Source organism: Hydra vulgaris, chromosome 11, assembly GCF_038396675.1.
Source record: "Hydra vulgaris chromosome 11, alternate assembly HydraT2T_AEP".
NCBI classification, from domain to species: Eukaryota; Metazoa; Cnidaria; class Hydrozoa; order Anthoathecata; family Hydridae; genus Hydra; species Hydra vulgaris.
In genome coordinates, this window is record NC_088930.1 from 18,305,857 (window position 1) to 18,328,440 (window position 22,584).

The 22,584-nt window shown below is 27.1% G+C and overlaps 1 protein-coding gene across 5 annotated transcripts; it reads right to left on the minus strand.

The window, feature by feature from the left end:
- Positions 1–904: 904 nt before the first annotated feature.
- On the minus strand, positions 905–22,138 carry LOC100206298 (solute carrier family 12 member 2). Of its 5 annotated transcripts, none has more exons than XM_065810345.1 (9): positions 22,006–22,138; positions 9,170–9,615; positions 8,684–8,942; positions 7,838–8,532; positions 3,643–3,947; positions 3,114–3,300; positions 2,702–2,996; positions 1,806–2,180; positions 905–1,612 (listed from the first exon to the last, which is right to left on the minus strand). In XM_065810345.1, the coding sequence occupies exons 2-9, from the start codon at positions 9,590–9,592 to the stop codon at positions 1,017–1,019; spliced, it is 3,135 nt and encodes a 1,044-aa protein (XP_065666417.1). In that variant the 5' UTR covers positions 9,593–9,615; positions 22,006–22,138; the 3' UTR covers positions 905–1,016. The 5 variants fall into 5 exon arrangements, with proteins under 5 accessions (XP_065666417.1, XP_065666416.1, XP_065666418.1 ...); XM_065810344.1 differs by having other exon boundaries at positions 22,054–22,102; XM_065810346.1 differs by lacking the exon at positions 22,006–22,138 and adding an exon at positions 21,712–21,950.
- Between the last annotated feature and the right edge of the window lie 446 nt (positions 22,139–22,584).

Genomic DNA, 22,584 nt, shown 5'->3' on the forward strand with positions numbered 1-22,584 from the left:
AATTTAGAAGGTTGTGGCCAAGTTTCAACTCAATTAAAGTACAGGCACCCAAACTTACACCGGTGTTGCTGCTGGTGGTATCATTGCTTGTACACGATTTTTAATGCACTAGTCTTCCAAACAAACTGGTACAGCCTTTGCTATCTCTTTACCTGTTCCTAATAGATGTTTTGGGACGCCAGCTCGGGATAAGGAGTTTGGTAATATCTACTCGTTAAATAGTTACAGGCAATCTGTCAACCTTATTAGTTCTTGTCAACTTTAGTAAAGTTTTTCCATCCCAGTGAACCAATAGTAGAATATCCGAAATGAAACTTTCGTTGATTTTTGCTGCTATTTTTTTTTCTTATGACTATTAGTTGTCATCTTATACTGCTACAATTTATAGAAATCTTTTTTACGTTATGCCCAAGACTAGATGCTGTTGCTCATAGGATATAGACGGCTTTTCGAGCCGTCTATATCCTATGAGCAACAGCATCTGTTGTGTTTATATATATATATATACACACAACAGATGTATATATATATACACACAACACAATATATATATACAGATGTATATATATATACACACAACACAATATATATATACACACACACAGAGCATGTGTGTGTGTATATATATATATATATATATATATATATATATATATATATATATATATATATATATATATATATATACATATATATATATATATATATATATATATATATATATATATATATATATATATATATATATATATATATATATATATATAGATATATATATAGATATATATATAGATATATATAGATATATGTACATATGTGTACATGTGTGCGTGTCATACATGCACGCGCACATATGTACACATATGTACATACGCAAGTGGATGTAACAGAAATACACACCATATTCCATAAAAATAGTTCTTTTAAAATAAAATCATTTATACAAATTTATACAAACTTATTTTTTTATAAAATATTTCTTCTTTGTCACATTTTTTGTTGTTCAATTTTTCATGTTAAGAATACACAGTTAAGACGCTAGTTTGGTTGCCACGTATGAGCAACGTTGGAGGGAGGTTTGCGGTTAAAATCTCTAACCAGCTCATATACATCAACGGCGTTACAAATGAACGTTTTGGAATGGGCAATGTAAGTACTATTAGTTTTGCTTCGCTTGAGTGTTCGTGTAAAAGTTCGCCAATGCGTATTTGTCGCAACGTTTTTACATCAAGATTACCATCAGCCGGTAAATGTTGCCCGTTGCGAAATTTTTTAAATTCGTTAACATTTTTTTCTTTGGGATGTTTGTTGATTCCTTGAAACTCGACTACGCTTGAAAAATCAATTCGAAACTTTTTTAACAATGTGGCCATTTTTATTTGATTGGCTTCAATTGTCACTTCAGACGCTGGTGTAAATATACGTAACTTACACCCTTTCCATTTACTATGAAGTGATAATATATGCGGTACTAATATTGTTAATCCACCATCGTCGTACAACCACCAAACATCAATAGTACCTTTACTCTTTGGACTAAAAAGATTAGTAACTACACCTGATATAGAGGTTGGTGATTGAAGCTTTCTTTTTTCTTCATTTAAAAACTCAACTAAATAAAATAAACAAAAAACAAATTTTTAATACTAATAAATTTTTATTAAAAAAAAAACAAGAATTATTTAATAAGATTAATTTATAGTACAATAAAACTTTTTTTTTTATAAATAGTAACAAAATTAAAAACAATTAAACAGCGAAGTTTGTTTACAAACTTATTTAAATTTAGACTAAGTTATACATACATGAATTTTTAAATAAAATGTCAGGAACATTTTTAGTTTCATTGGGTTTTAGTAGGCCATTTATATCTTTCTTTGCTATTGCTCCGTTTTTCTCTTTTATTGAAACCACTTCATTTTTCTCATTTGGTGCAACAACTTCATTTTGTTCATTTTCTCCTATCAATCCGTTAGTGTCATTTGGACTGTTAAAACGCACTATTCCTATTCCGTAATTTAACTCCAAGGCATCATCAATAATTTGAAAGTATTCATTAACGCGATGAACGTCAACTTTTTGCCAACAGTGCATGTAACCCATTATGAGTGTGTTTGGTTTAAGCTTGCCAAGACCAACCGCTTGGAGTAAACATCTAGCTCCTCCACCAAAACTCTCATCTAGATTCATGGCAAATCAATATATATATATATATATATATATATATATATATATATATATATATATATATATATATATATATATATATATATATATATATATATATATATACACTATGTTTTCTTCATTTATTTTATAACATAGTATACTTTTTACTAAAAAAGTATACTATGTTATAAATAGAAAAAATATAATTTTAGTAAATTTATTCTTAACGGTCTTTCAAAAACACTTTTTTGAACATTAGAGGTCTTTTAAAATGCACAATTTTTAGCATAAGAGGTTTCCACCCAGCTGGCTCAGAACGTCTTAAAGACGTTCTGCGGATTTGTGACGTCTGTAAGACATCGTATAGACGTCCTACGGCTGTTTGCCCCGGCATTGCAGATCTTTTTGATAGACCTTTAATGTTAAAAGTATTAAACATTTATTTGTTTTAACTTATAATATAGTGTATCTTTCAAATGAAAATTTAGAAAGACTATTTAAAAAAAAATCAAGCACATTTAAAAATTTATACTTTGAACAATTTGATGAAAAGCTTTTATCTTATTGTTGTTTAACCAAGCTACTTGGTTGCTTTTCGGTAAGCTCAATGTCGACGCGATTCTTACTTCTCCGCATATCATTAACCCGAAATGGTTTGTTATATGAGATACAAAATGAACTAAGCTTGGGCGTAACGAAGGTTGACCTGTTAAACACAACACTTGCACTCTAAAGTTTTTAACATGTTCATCAAATGTTTCTAAACGTCTCGCTAATCGAACAGCTTTAACATAAGTATGTGCACTTCTGGATGTTCCCCAATTAATCTAAATTGCCAAACAAATCATTTATACACAGAAAATGTTTTATTCATATTTTCCTATTATATCAAAAGTAGATTTTTGTAAAATTTGAAATCATAAACAAAAAATAAATGCAATTACATTTGGTTTTCGAATGTCAACAAACTTGTACAAAAGCCCAACGAAGAGAATGGTAACTAAAGCAGCCCACCAGTTAATTAGAAACATTATGGTAATACACATGAGAAACGCAAATAGTGAAACCCATAAGTTGTAATATTTAAATGAGGGCCTCCATCCTGGCGACTTGGCTAACGAGGACTGAAACCTAAAATCAAAATTTTTTTTTTCTTTTTTAGAAAGACATACTACTAGTGTTGCAAAATGAACGTCATGCATAACAAATTATATTAAATAACTTTTAAAGCATTTAATTAGCTTTTAGCACATAAAAAAAATATTTAATCTAAATTAACTTCAAAAATCTCGCTTTTTTTTACAGCGTTTATATAGCAATACTAAAATTGAAATGAAAAAATTTTAATTACTATTCTGAAAAACTCCTATAAACATCCTCTCTCGAAACCCGTTTCCAACCTTTTTCTTTTTCATTTTTACTACATATGCGATAAAAATGAATTTATAAAAGCTGAAATCAATCCTAACTTACACTGAATAATTTACTAGAGCAAACGCCATTAAGAAAAAGTTTGAGTTTACTGGGGCAATAGAATTAATTTCTCCAATTGCAATAAAGCCAACTGCAATTCCAAACGCTAAAATATATCCATATCTTGGCTCTCCATTGCGACCATATCCTTTACCAAATATTTCTATAAAAGGAAATATTTTGTCTCTACAAACAGCTTGAAACACCTTAGGCGCACTGACCAAGGCGGCTAATCCAGAGGATAATGTAGCAGCAATTATACCCGCCAAAATGAGTGGTCCCCAAAAAGATATTTTTTCGGTAATCTAAAAAAATTAATCAATTATTTATTGTTATTTTTATTACTAAAAATTTATAAACAGTTGTAATGAAAGATGCACGAGTTTGCTTCAATCATCTTAAAGACAAAGATCCTACATTAAAAAAATCCTTTTTCCACTGAAAAATTGGATACAATTCTAGACATAAAGTTGTCCTTTTGTGTCTCTAAATAGAAGTAGTACAATAAATACTGACTCTACATAGCTTTTACTTAAAACCAAACGTTAACTCCGCTACATTTTGTAATACTTTATTTTGTTGATCAAAATCGAGACACTTTTTCTGTTAAACGGCCATCTTCTCGCTCCTCATTACTTAGTATTAACTTCTGTTCAAAAAAAAACATTGACTTTATGATTGAACCAATTCCATTAGTAGTGGAAGTAGTAGATAAAAATTAAAATTATATTAATCCACTTTCTAATCTTAATGAGTTTCCTCATCTCAACTGTTATTAACAACTGACAAGAAGTATAACTTTAACACAAACATTCCTTCCGTGAAAGTTTTAATCATTCTCCATGATCTTGTAAAACCAATTGTACAATATTGATTTAATTTCAATACTGAAATAAGATGGTCTCCAAAAAAATCCTAAATAAAACGGCACCAAAAAAACATAGTAGATACAGAAAATAATTGTTCGCAAGATGAACTTTTCGTGTTATGTTGAAATTACGCCTTGGATCGTAAAGCAATGACATATTTGGTAGATTTAATATTTCTCCTTTTACTGTTTCGAAAATGTTTAAACCTTAGATAAGAGGCATGTTTGTGACTTGTCTCTTATCCAAGATTTAATTAATATTTAATCATTATTTTAAATCGTTTGTTTACTTTCCAGATGAAGAAAAGGTTTTGTTTGAACCGCCCTGATTGTTTTAAAGATAATCCAAGTCTATTAGGAAGATTTGACTGCTCTGAAATTTTTATAGAAATACCAAAAGATTTAGAACTGCAAATTACAACTTGGTCTGAATACAAGCACCACAGTACCATGAAGTTTCTCGTATCAGTTACCTCATAGTTTTTTCATAAATTTTGTCTGAGAGGCATATACTAGAAAAATGTATTCTACAAAATAGAGTGCTCAATCTTCTTAAAAGAACAGAACAATTATAAATAAAGATATATATATATATATATATATATATATATATATATATATATATATATATATATATATATATATATATATATATATACACATATATATATATATATATATATATATATATATATATATATATATATATATATATATATATATATATATATATATATATATATATATATATATATATATATATATATATATATATATATATATATGTATATATGTGTGTGTGTGTGCGTGTGCTCACTCGCACATTGTACTTATCTGTGAGTATTACTCAAGCATATTTGTTAAAAAAATTTTTACAAAAAATAATAAGTAATTTTTTATATTAAAACAAAATAATCACACAGTCATTATGTTACAGTTTTGGTTCACGATCAACTTAATAGAATCTTTTTATATCCTGTAACTCTTAATCCTTTATTAGTAATTAAGTATTCTTTATAACAAGTTCAAAGTCACCATATGTTTTACTATATAAAATAGCAAGAAAGGTTTTTGATCTACTTATAAATCTATAATAGGCTAACTTAGGAAAAAAAGTTCTATAGAATTTCTATAAACTTTTGGAACATACGGCATATATAAATTATATAGAAATGCTATAAAATTTCTATAGAATTTCTATTAATTTCTATAGAAATTGCTATAAAACTTTTTTTTTATAAAATAAAAAGTAGAAAAAAAAGTTCTATTTGAATTTCTATAGATATTAAGAGAGGTTCAACAGAAATTCTATTGAGTTCTATAGAACTTCTATAGACCATATGTTCCAAAAGTTTATAGAAATTCTATAAATCTTTTTTTCCTGGGAAGGGGGTAGGGTGGAACAATATCCTGGGTTTAACTAGCACGCTGGGAAAGCTATTGGAGACCTGAAAGCAAAGCGTTATACTTATATCTTGAGTAGCTGTCTTCTTGCTGTCGACATATCTCCCATTTCCTACTCAGGATATTCTATATCCAGAAATAAAATATCCTTAATCAGATAGAAAATCCTAACATATTTGATGCCAGCTTTGACCATATATGCATCAATGCTATGATTAATTAAGTTGTTGCTTTTTTATTTATTTAGATCCTTCTAGAAGTTCTAACGATCTTATCACAGAGCGTTGAGGAACAACACATAACCAGGTAGTTCAAACCTCATTCCTTACCAATGGATTGGTCGGTAATAAGGCATGAACTTCTTTGTTAAATGCTATCCAAATTATCTTAAACTCAATCCAAATGTAAATTTTTTGCATTTTTTTATTTTTTTAGAAAAGATTTATATGCTATAACACTAAATAGTTTAAAGTCATCAATAGATTGTATGGAGAATTAAAATCGTTATTATTACTCATTTTAATTAGATGTTTTGCATGTGTTTTACAGCAACAATCGGTTTGTTAACTCGAAATTGTTTGTTCTGTATATTCTTTTGTATTTATTTGGATAAAAAAAAATTGAGTTTCGAAAACCGTGAATTTAAAATACTTTAATAATCTTACTCAAAAGTATTTGAAGCAAAGATATATCATTAACATCATTTAGCAATACTGATAGAATCTCATTACTTTTTAATCGCTTAGAACAAGCAGCTAATTTAAAAAGTTATCTTTATTCATTAGCAACTCGGGTCTAGTATTATTAGGTGAATAAAAAAAAAAAAACCAGTTTTAAATTTGTTTAACTATTTTCAGGTAATAATTGTTGCAGTATTGTTGTTATTGGTATATACATATTATTGGTATATACATATTGGTATATGTATATATTGTTATTATTCCTATATTTAAAGAACGGGAATCGTCTTACGAGGCCTCGATTTTATTTCTTCTCTAATAATTTTTCGCTGCTGAATTCTCATTAAAATCATATATACAATTCATTTTAAAGTTACCATCTACTAAAGTTGTCTCACTTTATTGCGCTTGCCACATTTTATGTTCTGATTCTTTTCTCGAATTTTATTGTTACTTGTTTTTAGATGAAAAACTGTTTCATATTCCGGCTGGTTCTTTTAATGTAACTTTTTCATTTATAGACACGGTTTAGATGTGTTGTTAATAATATGGACCTGCTCTACCTGCCAAGATAGAGTAGGTCTAACTATATTAACAACCTCTTTTCCATTTTTTTAAGGTTACATCTCTTTTTCTTTTCTACAAATGGTACCATGGTTACTGCTTTTTCCACCATCCTAAACACTAGTTTACTTAACTTCTAAATCAGCAAAAATGCATTTTGTAACTGTTTTTTTATGTTCAGAAAATTTTAGTTTATCCTTTCTCAAACATCATCGTCTTTAAAATCTCTCCGGATGTTTTACTAACTCATACTATTTACTGTTTTTTAATTAGTTTTTTTGGCGCTTTAACTCACTTTGACACTTTCTAGTTACTTAGCAACTTAAGTACTTGCAGCCTTGTTGAAAGCACAAAATAAATAAAAACTTGTTAACTTGGGTGTTTACGATATTTAATTCTCATAGTTCTAAAGCTTGATCATTATGTAGGTAGTGATTAAGTTTTACAAATTTGAGAATTGGTATATCATAATATATATATATATATATATATATATATATATATATATATATATATATATATATATATATATATATATATATATATATATATATATATATATATATATATATATATATATATATATATATATTATTAATTGAGTTATATAAATATATATATAATAATTGAGTTGCATAAGTAAAATAAAAGCTAAATAACAAATTCACGTGATAAATACCTGGAAATCATAAACAAGTCCATACTTAGGTAAAGTTATGTTGAAGTTAGTTTCATTAAAACTTTCAGTAAATTTATTTCCAGTAGGATCTCGTAATGCGCTTGCTCCAACAAACCATACCAACGCCAAATATGAGAAGGACGTAATTAAAATAGCAAGCAAAGTTCCGACGGGTACTGAGTGTGATGGATCTTTCAAATCTCCAGATAAGTTCGCACCGGCCATTATGCCGGTTACAGCAGGAAAAAAAATAGAAAATATTTTGAAAAAGTCTTGTTTATCACGGTAATCAGGTTTCATATTATCTTTAAATGTCTTAAAGTTGAGGCCCGTGATTCCTTTTGCGAGCAAATTTTTTCGAGTTTCTGTTACTGATGAGTAAAAGGAACCAACAACTACATTCAAAATTGCTAAAATTATTAACACCATCAAAACAACTTGAGTATGTATAACCCAATCCAAACCAAACATTGTTATTATGAAACATAATATTAATGCAATTAATCCAACAATACGAATGTCATTTTTACGATCAATTATTAACACGTCATACCTTTCCATTATTGACTGAATGGTTTCAGCAAATCCAACTAAATAAAACGCAACAGCAACAGCATTTGCTATTGAAAAAATTACGCCAATGCTACCTCCGAATTCTGGTCCAAGACTTCGAGAGATCATGTAATATGCTCCTCCTAAAAAGAAAAATAAAAACGCTGTAAAAATAAGTTAAAAAATTCAACGAAAGAAAAAATAAATAAAAGAAAAAAAAGAAAAAAAAAGAAATAAATAGATATATCGAGTGACTTTACTTTGTATAGCTATTTCGTTTCTATGGCTACTGACCTCCCAATACTTCTCCATTTGTACAAATTGCAGACATTGACAAGGTTGTTAATGTTGTTACAAAAGTAGCAAGCAAGACAATTGCTGTCGCATGTGCAATGCCTGCCTGGCCAACAATCCATGGTATTCTTAAAAAAAGAATTACACCCCAAATGTTTAAAAGAGTTGGAATAAGTACACCACGTATCCACCCCAATTTTGTAGCAGATCTGCTGTCATTTTTTAATAAAACCTCTAACTCTTCTTGTTTAGTTGGATCCTATAAAAAAATTCAAAAAATAAATGGAGGAGTTAGTACTAATAAATAGAATCATCGCGTACATTTTAATATAAATAGATACAAATAAATATTACGTAATACTGTCATCAATGAAATTTTAAAAACTAAAATATGATGATCCTCTTTCTTAAAAATGTTTTAAATAACATTACTTAACTTGAATCTTGAAAATTTTATTTATTTGTAAAACAAACAACATTTTTTACCCAATGTCTTTTCTTAGCATTTTCTAATCCTACTCCTTTATGAAGTTGTTCCAAAGTTGGTCTGGTATTATTTTGAGTTTTGTCAATTGTAAGATGCTTTTTGTAAAACACAGATAGCGGTACTGCATCATGGGTAAAGTCATTTAGCATTGAGCGACTGTGCGATGAAATATGCCCGCTGTCTGTGCTATTCCTAACGGGCGAATATGTATGGTTTAAAGTTTGTTGATCCATGCTAAATGAATCAAATTCTTGGATTTCGTTACGTTCTAAATTTAGTTTTTTTATATTTTTATGTTTATCAGATCCATCAACACTTGATGCTTCTGAACCTGTGTTTGGATCAATGAAGTCCTTTTCAGAACAATCAACGGCTCTAATAAAACTATCTGATTTTTTTAAATACCGGTTTGACATTCCCATGTTAACAAGTGACTGACTGTTTTCTAAAAAAAGATACGTTAAAATAAATTAAACCGTAAAATTTATGAAAGCTATAAATATAAGTTTATCAATACTTATAATTCGTATAAGTTTAAGTTTTTGTTTTCATATCAGCAATTCAAATAAAAGTTTTTTACGGTCGACTTTTTATAGATGTCTGCTTTGTTAATATTTTAAAAAAGAAAATCACTGCAGATGTTTGAGTCAGTTTTTTAACAAAAACCCAGACATTAACTTTGCTATCATAATGTTTTACAAAACGTTTGTTGTTGTTATTGTTGTAAAATAAAAGAAAACGAGCTTTAAGCTAAAATTTTAATAATTTATTTCTTATAAATTTTCAAAAAGTTAATTTTTTAATTACGTCAATTATCTAAATGTTTTATAAACTTTATTATTTCTAATATTAAAAAAGAAAAGAAAAAAAATGAATTTCAAGATAACAAATTTTGATTTAGTTAAAATTAAATGTTTTAACAAAGTTATTTTTTGCATTCATCAAACATAAAAAATATATAAATAAAAAAATATATAAAAAAATACAAAAATTTAAACAAACATTAATATGTATAAAATTAAATTTATATAAATATATTTATATTATTATAATTTTATATATATATTTTTTGTTTAAATTCTTTTATTTCTTAATCTTCTATATAAATATATATATATATATATATATATATATATATATATATATATATATATATATATATATATATATATATATATATATATATATATATATATATATATATTATTTGTTTATATTTGTATATATAAAACACAAAATTTTTTTTTCAAACAGGTTTTACGGTTTTTTTAAATTTGTTTTTATTAAAATTTCAGCTGGTGTTTAGTTATTTTATACTTCAGTGGCAAGTAACCTTTAATACGGAAAAGCTTGCAGGTACTTTCACAAAAAACTTTCTAGCTTGGCAACAACTTCAATAGTATTATAGCGACAAAAGCACGTAAAAAACACCCATTAGAAAACGTCGTTTGACATTAAAAAATTTGAACTTTGATAAACTTTATTAATTTATAAATACAGACGTGCTTTCCTAATATGCCCTTATTTGAACTAAATAATATATTAAAAACTAAACCCAAGTTAAACTCGGATTTATCGTCAAAGTACTTTGTTCTAATTAAAGTTAACAGCTTCTTTAATTTATAACAGAACGGTTCTTTAAAAAAAAAAATTATTTAAGTGAACAAAAATTGATAAAGAAATCTACCTTGACAAAAGTTATAAAACCTGTACCTCCACATGAATTATCAAAGCAGTACGTTGAAAACAACAATATATATTTTTCTTAAAAGAACGTTAGCTAAATAATGTCGTCGTTGATTAAATCACTGAAGTTTCTGATTTATTAGGAAATTTAAAATAAATAACATTTATAAAGTTTAGGTAAATATCTTATATAACTAAAATATAAAAATAAACACTAAAAAATAAAACGAAAGAAAAAAAAGAAGTATATCTAATTAAAAAACTATATTCGCCTTATCACTTTAGTAAACTACTTTTGTCATATTTTGGTTCATCATAAAAAAGTTTTTTATTTATTTTTTTTCAAATAAATTTCATTAGTTTAAAGCACAATCAAAAGGTTTCTTAAAAGTCGAACAATTAAAAATCTATTGGCTGCTTGTTTCCTCATAAATATATTCACATATTTGCATTAAATCTTCTAAACTGCTCAAACTCTCAATTATTTCTTATACAATTTAGTTATCATTTATTTAACAAGCGGAAAAATATTTTTTGCAAATCCTTTCTACAACTTTTATAATATATAATCTTTGTACTTCTTATCTTATATCGTTCTTTTTTCAGATGCGTTTTCATTTATTTTTTAATTTTTTGTGGTTTTAGTGGGTTAATCTTTATTAAATTGAATTAATTTTATTAATACCCGGGATGTGAATCCCATATTAGGACTCTGGATTTGTAAGTCACAAAACGATTCTTTCCTCCTGGTTTTTGATAGCATTAAGCTCCAAAAATGCAACGATATGGCTTATGAACAACTTTTTCACAAAAGTAGTTCATAAGCCTCTTAAGAAGAGACTTATGAACTACTTTTTATTTCCACAATTTTTTTGTAGAACGTATGTGAATGTGATACATAAAAAGATTTGGTGTAAAAAAATAATCGTTGTGAATTTGCTTTCAAATTTATTAATTACTTAAACGATTGATAAACCAAACTGCTTGTTTTAAAACTGCTTTTTAACAAATATTTTATGTCTCTAACTTAGTTTTTAAATTAGTTAATTATTTTAAACTTTATTGTTTTTACAAAATATTCAAAATTGTCTATTTGTATAGACAATTTTTAAGTTGTTATCCGGTTAAAAATTTATATAAATTTTTAACCGGATAACAACTTAAAAATTAGGTATAAAATAAATTCACTTGGTGATGTGCATAGTCAGAGCTGTTGCTAGGCTCCCCACACACGCCAATTGGGGAGGGGGAGCCCAGAGATTTTAGGGGATCAATATGCAAATTTAGAGGCCCTTATGCGAATGTAACGAGTTTTTTTTTTTAAATTTGGGGCCCTTATGACAGGTTTTGGAGAAGGGGGCCTCGGACCTAGTAACCACGGATTTGAATGGCTCTTTTACTTATTTTGATGTAAAAATTACTTTTAAGCGTTAATTACTTTACATAACTCATATTAAATATATAATTTACTTATATTTAAAAATAATTTTTTTTTACATTAATTACATAACATGTAAAATTTAGTAACTTAAGTTTAGTTTTTTAAATGAGTAATTGCCCGGTGGGAAATAGATAAGTAGATAATACAAGATGTATTTAAAACGTCTAAAAGATTACGTATTTTATACGTCTTAAACACGTCTTTTACCCATAGGTAAAAGTTATTACTAGCTATTGTTGCTATTCTCTAGCTAGCTGCTTGCTCATTTCCCACCTGTTGTTACTTGAAGTAGTAATATAATTTTACAAGTAAAAGTAATTTTTACTTTTACTTGAGAATGTAAATTACTATTAATGGTAAGTCGTGTAAATTAATTTACTTTTAAAAGTAATTTTGGTTATAATTATTTGAGAAATTTACACCGAAATGTTATTTATTTTATATGTAAAAAAAGTTATTTATGAAGTAAACTTACGTAAATATAACATTTTAAAAACATAACACTTACTTTACAAAGTAAAATACTAGACCAGCTAGAGCTCTGAAACTTTCAGGATTTGTATAAATTTGATAAACATGTTGAATTTGTTTTCAGAGCAACACTTTTCTGAATCTTTTTTTGTTGTTGTTTGTTTTAACATTATCTTTCAGATTTTTTAGAACTCTGACAACATTTCTTTAGTCTGATGAACATGCATGTCAAATTTGTTTCCTGGGCAAAGAGGGCCTACCCTAACTTTTTTTCTTAAATATTTTTTTTCTTTAAGTTTGGGGTTTATAATTTTTTTGAAAACTTTTTTGAAAATAGATTTTAAAAAGGCATTTTTTTAATTTACTTGTTTTAGTATTAATTTTTTTGTCGGGAGGAAATAGGTTAGTTACCCTGATAAAAGTTTAACGTAAAGGAGCCGCCTATATTTTTAGCTATGCTGCTACTTTTCGCTTCTCTTATTCAGCGTGGTCGTTGTTAACAACCACTCTAACAGAAACAAAAATAATTTATTTTTGTTGTTTATTTATTAATAGCTTTTCATAAAACTGTTGTCTTTAATGAACTAATTTCAATTAGTTCACGACAGACAACAGTTATTCCAGACTATTTCAGACAACAATTATTTCAGTCATTCAATTATTTAATCATTTCCAGAAATAACCTTATTTATTTATTTCGTCATTAAAAAAAGAATACAATGCCATTTTATATAAATAAAATCTACATGATCGGGGGTAAAAGAAGACAAAATTTTCTCTATCACTACGCCCCGTATATTTGCCTTATCACTAACTTCATTATGGTTAGATTAATTTTTAACAACAACTAACATTTTGACAACTGTATTTTTTAACAAAAATACATAACTTAGAATAAAATTGCAAAATGCAGAGCCATTTTCAAAACAAGAACAATAAACCAGACAGTCTTTTAAAACAAATTAAAAATCAAAAAAATCAAAAATTAAAAATCACTTTTAAATTACTGATGTAAATAACATCAGGATTAATTAAAAAAAAATAATAATAAAAGATAAAAATGTATAAGTAAAAGTTACTAACTTAAAAACTTTTCATAACCACAACAGCTGTTTAGTTTAAGCTATTTAATGTACCAGAATTAGTAGAGTGGTTAAAAAAGCACACTTTTTAGTTTAAGATTAAATGGTCGATTATGAAGAAAAGTGTTCTATATGATGAAATAACATCAATTTCTTTTTTTTTTCAGTAAATTTTAGTTACTTTAAATTTTCAAATATTAAAAAAAAATAATAATAACAAAAATGGAAATCACAATATTTAAACCACCCGATTCCAATCACATATTTAAAATCAGGCCCGTAGCAAGCATTTTGTTTGAGAATTTAACTTTATGTAAAGACACGGAGCAAACTTCAAACATTTAGAGCCTCATGTTTATGTAAAATAAAAGCAAAAATGTTCCAATAATGGGAAGTATTTTAACAATAAACCCCTAAAATAATGGGAGTATTTTAACAATAAACCGCTAAAATATTTACTTCCTCTTCATGTCATTAGCGTGAGAGCGACGAGTTTATAACATTTATATACACGTTTTATTTAACATTTTAAACTAAATTTAAGTCTCTAATGTCATGCAATAATCGCTTAGTGTTTAAAAATTATGCCAATATAAATTTTGAACCACCTCTCAAATTATTAGGAGGATTTAAAAAACTACCTTTAACAAATCTCTAATGTCATGAAATAATCTCTTAGTGTTCAAAAATTATGATCATATAAACTTTGAACAACCTCCCTAATTATTTAGGAAATTTTAAATATTATCTTTAATTAAGTTATAAGTTCGTCTGACAATCAAACTCTGTTCCTCATTCAAAAGTTCGGAGCGAAATTTAATACAACCGTTTTTTTACGAGTAAGTTATCAAGTGACGCGGACTTCATTGTTAAAATTTGTCGAAGAATAACAAAGAAAATTGAGTATTTATAAGTGACTTTAGCCTTAAGATCATTCGTATTTTTTAAACAATATTGTCAAATTAATTTTTTTCAAAGTTAATTTGGTCATTGATGAGCATAAAAATATAAATAAACAAAATACGAGATTTAATTTTAAATTGATTAAAATAAGAGTGGTACTGCGTGGTATTATACCTCTTCAAAAGCAATGTAATAGGGTTTTATAATTTGAAAGTGCGGCGATTACTTTTATCACCAAACCGATTAGAATTACTTAACATCATCTTTAACTAATAGTATTATTATATAGTTACGTATAAATGAGGTCTTTTAATGTGTTGTAAACCATATTAAACTCATTTAACTAATTTAACTCAGTTAAAACTTTATGGATAACCAATAATACAACGATGTCTAGTTGCGTAAGTTTTGTAATGCATTATTAATATAATTATGAAAAAGCAGTAATTTTGGTTAATAAATATAATTATAGCAAATAAAACATGCTTAAGTGCGAAACTTAAGTATGTTCTTTTTTATATAGCATTATAATGTTTAGAAAAAGATTAAAATAATCACCACATTTGGTTAGGGTGTAAACTTTATATAACCATAACTTATGAATTTTGAATTTTAAAATCTGGCAACTTAAATTTAGTGTAAGATGTTAAAAAAATAGAAAGTAATAATCTGTTGCCCTCACATTTGGGGTAAGGATGGTAAATGTTTTAGGGTATTTTTATTTCCAGGCTCCAATCACCACGAGTTTTATTTCTTAATCTACTTATAAATTGTTGCTTAGCTACAGCTCGGGTTATGCGTATATTACACAGTAGTATAGCAAAATATTTTCAGCCAGTAGGCATACATAACCCAGGTGCCGAATTTCTGCTTCTCTGAAACAATAACTTTTACTAAAAAAATTAAAAAAAAATTCTTTACATATATCTTGAGTTTCCTAAACCTCGCGGTCCTGGGTCTAGTTGCTTGAGGGACTAAGTTTTGCTTACATCTGCCTTGCTTGGCCATTGATACTACACGCAGATACAGATATGTACATAAATAGTTCTAAATTTTTCATGCCCATATAAAATACTGTAGTTCTTTAAACCAGTGCCGGATTAAGACTTACAGGGTAAAGGGATATTTTTGAGCATAGGGGCATTTTTCTTAATAAGGGGTCAAAAAAAACCTTACGAAAATAAAGCATCTTCTTAAATTTTGGGGCTTCTAAATTTGTGGGACATGGAGCCCCCATAATTCGGAACTGGCTTAAACTTTCCCTACTTAGTTTTTAAATAATAAAAACTTTTACAAAAATAACTTGCAAAAAGAACTAGCAATTTTGCCACTTATGCCTTTCAAATAGACTATACCCATGGGAGACCCTTTCTGAGTCTCCCATGGGTAAATGCGCCTTCTGCTCACTGCGATGTTTCAGCTTTGTCTGAACTCTAGACCTTTCAAATGGTTGGCCAGGGATTGAATTCTTTTGAGACGAATTGATTCAAAGTGACCATCATCAATCATGGACCAGAACTAGAGAGGGTTTTAATCATGGGCAAAAACCTTATTATAGATATTTTCAAGTTTTACAGGGAAGAAAACCAAGGATTTGTAAAGTAAATAACAAGTAATCTATACAAAATAAGCAAGTCAATTTACTAAAATTCTACAATATATTTAAAAGGATTTTGTACAACAGTAATGCAAAAAAGTAAAACTTTAAGTAACTAAGATTTAGTTTGAGCAGACATAATGTCGCCGTAAACTAAATGTTGGTTACTTAAAGTATTACCCATTTGCATTACTTTTGTACAAAATTCTCTTCAAGTTTTTGTAGAGTATAAGTAATTTTACTTTATACAGATTACTTTTAATTTACTTAACAAATTATATAAAATGTAAGCTTATGTAATTTAAATTTTATTTTACACAACTTATTTTTAATAAAAGTTTTTTAATACTTTTAAAATAAAAAATGCGTACTTAAAAAATATTGTCTTTACAATTTACATATAATTTTTATGTATACTATTTTCATATGCAATTTTTTTTTTTACCATTACGGTAATATAGCTTTTTTAAAATTAGTTGTTTTTATATGTAAATTTCAACTTGAGAAACTTTTATTATGTAATATAATTTTAAAAAGTAATTAATTTTTAAATCTAAAAGTAAACAGCTTTTTTATGTTACTTTTTTTTATGTAAAAACTAAATTTCATTTTGATGTAATACTCTTTTACATAACTTACTTTTGAAAGTAAAAAATGTATAAATACTTATACGGAAATGTAAATTTACAATAAACGTTTAAAACTACTTACGCAATTTACTTTTTCAGTTATAATAAAAGTGAAAAGTAATGCAAGTTGCTTGTCGCAAAATCTAATTAACAATATCGATTCAACGGCTGACATTGACGGTAACAGATAACAATCTAGTTCCCACACGCATTAAGGGCGAACTAAGAATAGTTACATCCAAAACCTTTAAGTCAAAGTACAAGTAGAAGTTTGGGTTGGTAATCAATTGCTTATTTGTTTCAAGAAGACATTTTGGTTTTGGATCTCTCCAGCTATAGAAAAGACTGTACCATACATTAAACCGTATCTAGAGTTTTTTTTAGCAAGCCTGGTCAAGCAGTTTTTTTGCAAACCTTGTAAATCAATCTCAAATCAGAAATTACTCTACTCAAATGTGTCCAGCAAAGTGCTATATTTTTTAATTAAACTTTCGAATTTAGTTAAGGCGAGTATTTTTAGTTAAAGAGTAAAAATATTTGCTTAGCTACAAATAAAGAATGCAGAGTTGCTTAGCTACACTTAAAGAATGCAGATTTTGTAGTGACCTCATACTGCAATGCAAAATTGCTCATCATTTACAATAGGTTTAATTTTATATTCTACAACTGCAACTTTCTTGTCAAAATTATCAAAACTTTAAAGTGTAGTTCTAGTGTTTTTAAAACCCCAACTAATCAAAAGTTATCCCGAACGTAAGGAGTTTTGAAAAGTTGGAATAATTTAAACGATGGAATTAATTAGCGCAGATGTAGTTGATGCAACTGCGGTAAAACCTTTTAAAAAGTAAGTTTTCTTCGGCTTCATTAATGTTAATCTTTAGCTCAAAAAAACCTGGTGTAGCTTTTCCTTTAATACTAATTTTTTTATCTATAAGTTTTAATAATCGTTGTAATAAATAAATAAAAATCTAAGATCTTTTTGTATTCAGTTGCTTTTCCTCAAAATTCAAAACAATGAATGTATCTGTCACAGAAGATGAACGACCTTAAAAAAAGTAAAATTGATTAAAACAAAAAGATTGTAGGGCTACTATAAAACTAGAGTGCCTATCGGACACTTGTTGAAAATGAAATGAATAGGGGAGAGTGGGGCACCAGGAAATAGGGGGCATCACGAAACATATGATAAAAACAGTTACTACTAGAGCAATGTTTTGTGAAAAAAATTATTCGACATCCTTTGATCTTTTTTTTAATGTGTTGTTAAGTAACATTATTTTGTGAACAATAATCCAAGGGCTCTTTTCTTCATTAAACAAAATTATTGAAAAAACAAGCTGATACTAAAAATAAAGCAATTGTTTTCCATTAACAAGTATGAGGTAACTTGATTAAATATTTGCAGTAGGTCCTAAAACTGTAGAACAGTACTCTATTGTGTAATAAGCAATTCTAAAAATCATTTTTTAAAAGATTTATACAAATATAATACTAGGAGATCCAATTTCGATACAAAGCCATTAATTATTGGCGCTTAAGGATGAGATTTAAAACAATGATTTATATGGACTTCTGAAATGTGATTTGGATCATTGGATGTATTAATTTATTTTAATTATTAATTTTATTATTTTATTATTGATATATATTTTAATTATTAATTTGTTTGTCTTCCAAGTAAAACCTTTTCTCTATGCTTTATACTTTTTATTTACTCTTTTAATGATGTTCATAATTTGTATCAAGGTACTCCATGGGGGTGGTACCTTGATACAAATTTTTTGTTTTACTTTGAATAGTTTCACAAGTTTAATCTTGTATATTTTGTTAATTAATGAATTTAATTTTGTAGGTAAAAATTTGTTCTACAAATTGAACTCTTAAAAAGAAGCTTATTAAAAAAATTGTTACTAAGCAAAAACCAAAAGTGTGTCATGGTGCCTCACTCTCCCCTACATCTCTTCATAAAATAACATAATAATAATAATAAGTTTTGCTAAAAAAAGAAAAAAAAAAGAGTATTTTCAAATTCAATTCAAAGAATCTGCTTATTAATCCTAATCAGTTAAAGTTTATTGTGTTGCATAATTGTTATTCAATTTCAAATGCATAATTCAAATGCATAATTGTTATTCAAACGTTTCAAAAAATCCAGATACGTCTCAGATACGTCTCAGATACGTCTCATAAAAATTTTCATGTAAAATAAAAGTATTAGAAATAAAAACATGGTCATTAATACTTATTAAACGGTCATTATTATTGTCAATGTTATTATTGTCATCATTATTATTACGGTCGTTTACTTGTATAATTGCAAATGCTTTTAATTCAAATTCTTTCTAAAATTTGTATAGGGACTACTAATTACTGTTATGCCCCGGGCACCAAGAAAGCTCTCGGTGGCCTTCCTTTCAACTTTAAAATGACGCTTTATGAGTATATCATAACTAAATTTTTGTAAATTGCTTCTAAAAATACTAAGTTCACAACAATTTCAGCATAGAAAATAAGTGAAAATTTAATAAATTATCTCAAAATATGAAAAAGCTATGTTTTACACTCAATTATTAAAACAAGATGACAATGTACGTATAATTCTCAACGATTATGCATTCCTTAAAGAAATAATAAAAAATTTGATAAAAAAATTCATAACAGCGCAGAGTTTTGCTTACGTCATTGAATGCGTTTGTCTTGGTAAAATGTTTGTCCACAAATCGATCCCACAATCATATGCGCTACATAAAATAAACCTGTTTATAGCCATGCAACCCTACGCTATTGAATCAAGTCTTGCTAAAATGCCTCAATATCTGTAATTTCTTCATAATTATTTAGAAACGGTTACGGAGATGTTTTTGTTCCGATTGTCATGGCTATTGCAGAGTCTTGTTAAACGCCTAGCACAAAGGAGCTATCCTTAATCTCATTAAAACAATCTACTGCCTAGTATTGTAGAATATATGCTATTGTTAAATTATTTTAAGTTTAAAGCGTTTTTAAATTGTAACCCTAATGACTTAAATAAGTTTATTTTAATAGTAACTATAGTTACTAAGGTAATAAACCAGCAACGGTGTATAACAATCAGTTATTGCATGATGAGTTGAATGCTTTTTTCAAAAACCAAACTGCTGAATAAGATATTATGTTTTTCAAAATTTTTATATAGTCTGTTATGCATAATACGCTAATGTATAACTGACTATATAATCATCTTGAAAAACTTAATACCTTATTCAGCAAACAGTTTTGGATTTCGAAAAGGGCATTTAACTCATCATGAATAACTAACTTAGCCAATCAAGTTCTGGACAGGTTTGCTAACAAAAATTTTACTCTCGGTTTGTTTATTGACTTGTCAAGTGCTTTCGACAATGTTAATCATAAAATTCTTCTGCACAAACTAGAGTAATAGACAGCAGCCTAAACTGGCCACAAAGTTACGTTAAAAATAGAAAAAAAAGAGTATCCTATGATTCAACATGTAGAGGGTTAGAAACAATAAGCTGTGGATTTCTTCAAGACTCTATCCTTTGATCCTTACTGTTTCTTATTTATGTAAATGAAATCTACCTATTTTCAAACATGCTTAACTTTGTTCTTTTGACTGATGATACTAGTTTTTTTTACACCGATTCCAAATAAACAGCAATTTTCTTTTCAGTAAACCGTGAGCTGGTAAACCGTAATGACTCGTTCAAATTAATCAAACTTTCTTTGAATATTAGTAAAACTAGGTATATTTTATTTCATCGCCAATCTGAATGCGATGACTTGCCTATGAAACTTCCTAAACTAACAATAAACAACGTTATAGTTAACAGAGTTGCATCGCTTAAAATTAAAGGCATATAAGTTGATATATATCTTGTTTGGAAAAATCATATAACGCTACTTGAAAACAAAATTTTTAAAACTTTAAGCATTATGCATAAAATAAAACAACAACAAAGTAAAAAATGTTTAATGGATTTATATTACTCTTTCTTTATTTTAATATTGCGTGCGCAAGTACTAGCTTTTTAGCAATAAAAAGTATATATATGAAACAAAAACTAGCAATAAAAAGTATATATATGAAACAAAAACTAGCAATAAAAAGTATATATATATGAAACAAAAACTAGCAACAAAAAGTATATATATGAAACAAAAACTAGCCAGTAGAATTATATGTAATGTGCATAAATACGCCCAATAAATAACTCCAAGTCGTTAATGTTTAGATTTCAAAATGACATGTTTACAAAATCCTTTAATATACGATTTTTGAAAATTAATCATAAATACTTAACGAGGTGCATTATCCATAACTTTAACTTAGCTAAGTTACTCTAAAAAAATCCAATTACAAAATTTCACATAGAGGACCTCGTCTATTGAGCATAGTTCTTAATGAAAATATGAAAAGCATAAACTCAAAAAATTGCTTTAAAAATATAGTTAAACAGTGCTTCCTTGAATTAACAGTCGCAAATATATTTTATATTTTTAAGTTTTAAAGAATTTTTAAGTTAAAAAGTCTTTTAAACATAATCTTTCTATTCCATTTTTTTACATTTTTTTTAGAAATGCCAAAGCATTAATCTTACTTAGAAAATTGATTTCATAACTTTTTGTATATAAAATTCCATTGCAATTAATATCAGAGCAAGAACCTTATGTAAGTAAAGAATATAAACAACAATATATAATCAAAGTTAAATATGGCTGTAATAAATATTACCACTGAAGATAGTCAGCAACTATTGGCAATCGTATAAAAAGTTTGCTCTAAGATGTGTTTTTTTCAGCATAATTGTTAACATTAAGATTTTTTCTTTACATAATTACTTTTTTGAACTTTTCATTTTTAATGTTTTAACTAAAATATTAAATATGCTTTAAATATAAGTTAAAGTAACTTCGCTCTCTTCAACTTCCTCCCCCTTCCTTCCTCTTACCCCTTTACTTTGTGAATAATTTAAACATAAAAACAAAATTGTGAATAGATCTAAATACAAAACTATAGTCAAAATACCTTTATAGAATTATTTAGCTTCGTATAAATAAAAAATTCAATACTAACTTGCACACTTCATTAAAGTTATTATCAGTTTACCTTATTTCTAATAGGTAAAGCAAGTCAAATATATTTATAGAAACGCATAACTGAATTCATGCTTATATGCGTAGTAACTCAATTTTTCGTTTAAGGAGATAACCAGTGTTTACATTTAAATTTTTATAATTTTATTAAAGTAAGTGTATTGAAAAAATTGTTGCTATTAAACTAAGTGTCTGTTTGTATGCGATATATGATACAAGCGAGCAGTGAGCCAGGTTGTGAAAAAAGTCGAAAATGTCATGTTTTTAAAAAAGAATTTATTTTAGATTCGTGTATATGGCCTTTCTAAAATAGATACTTCTTTTTAAAAAAACTCAAAAACTATTATTACTGTTACTAATTAAAGTCGCGCCATTTTCAGATAGTCAAAACAACTAAAAATCTAATAAAAAGAGGTTTTCATAAATATAAAAATAATTTTATTCGTGGCGCTTTTTATAGTAAATTTGAAAATATATTTATATCACAAAAGGTGTTTTAAACGTTTAATAA

Bases quoted from the DNA above. Each gene is read 5' to 3' on its own strand.
- LOC100206298 (XM_065810343.1), bottom strand. From the start codon at position 10,891: ATGTGGAGGTACAGGTTTTATAACTTTTGTCAAG. The intron at 3,948-7,837 runs GTATTTATCACG...TAATTTTTTTAG, and splicing joins GACTTGTTTATGATTTCCAG to ATTACCGAAAAAATATCTTT. The intron at 1,613-1,805 runs GTATGTATAACT...TATTTTATTTAG, and splicing joins CATTTTATTTAAAAATTCAT to TTGAGTTTTTAAATGAAGAA.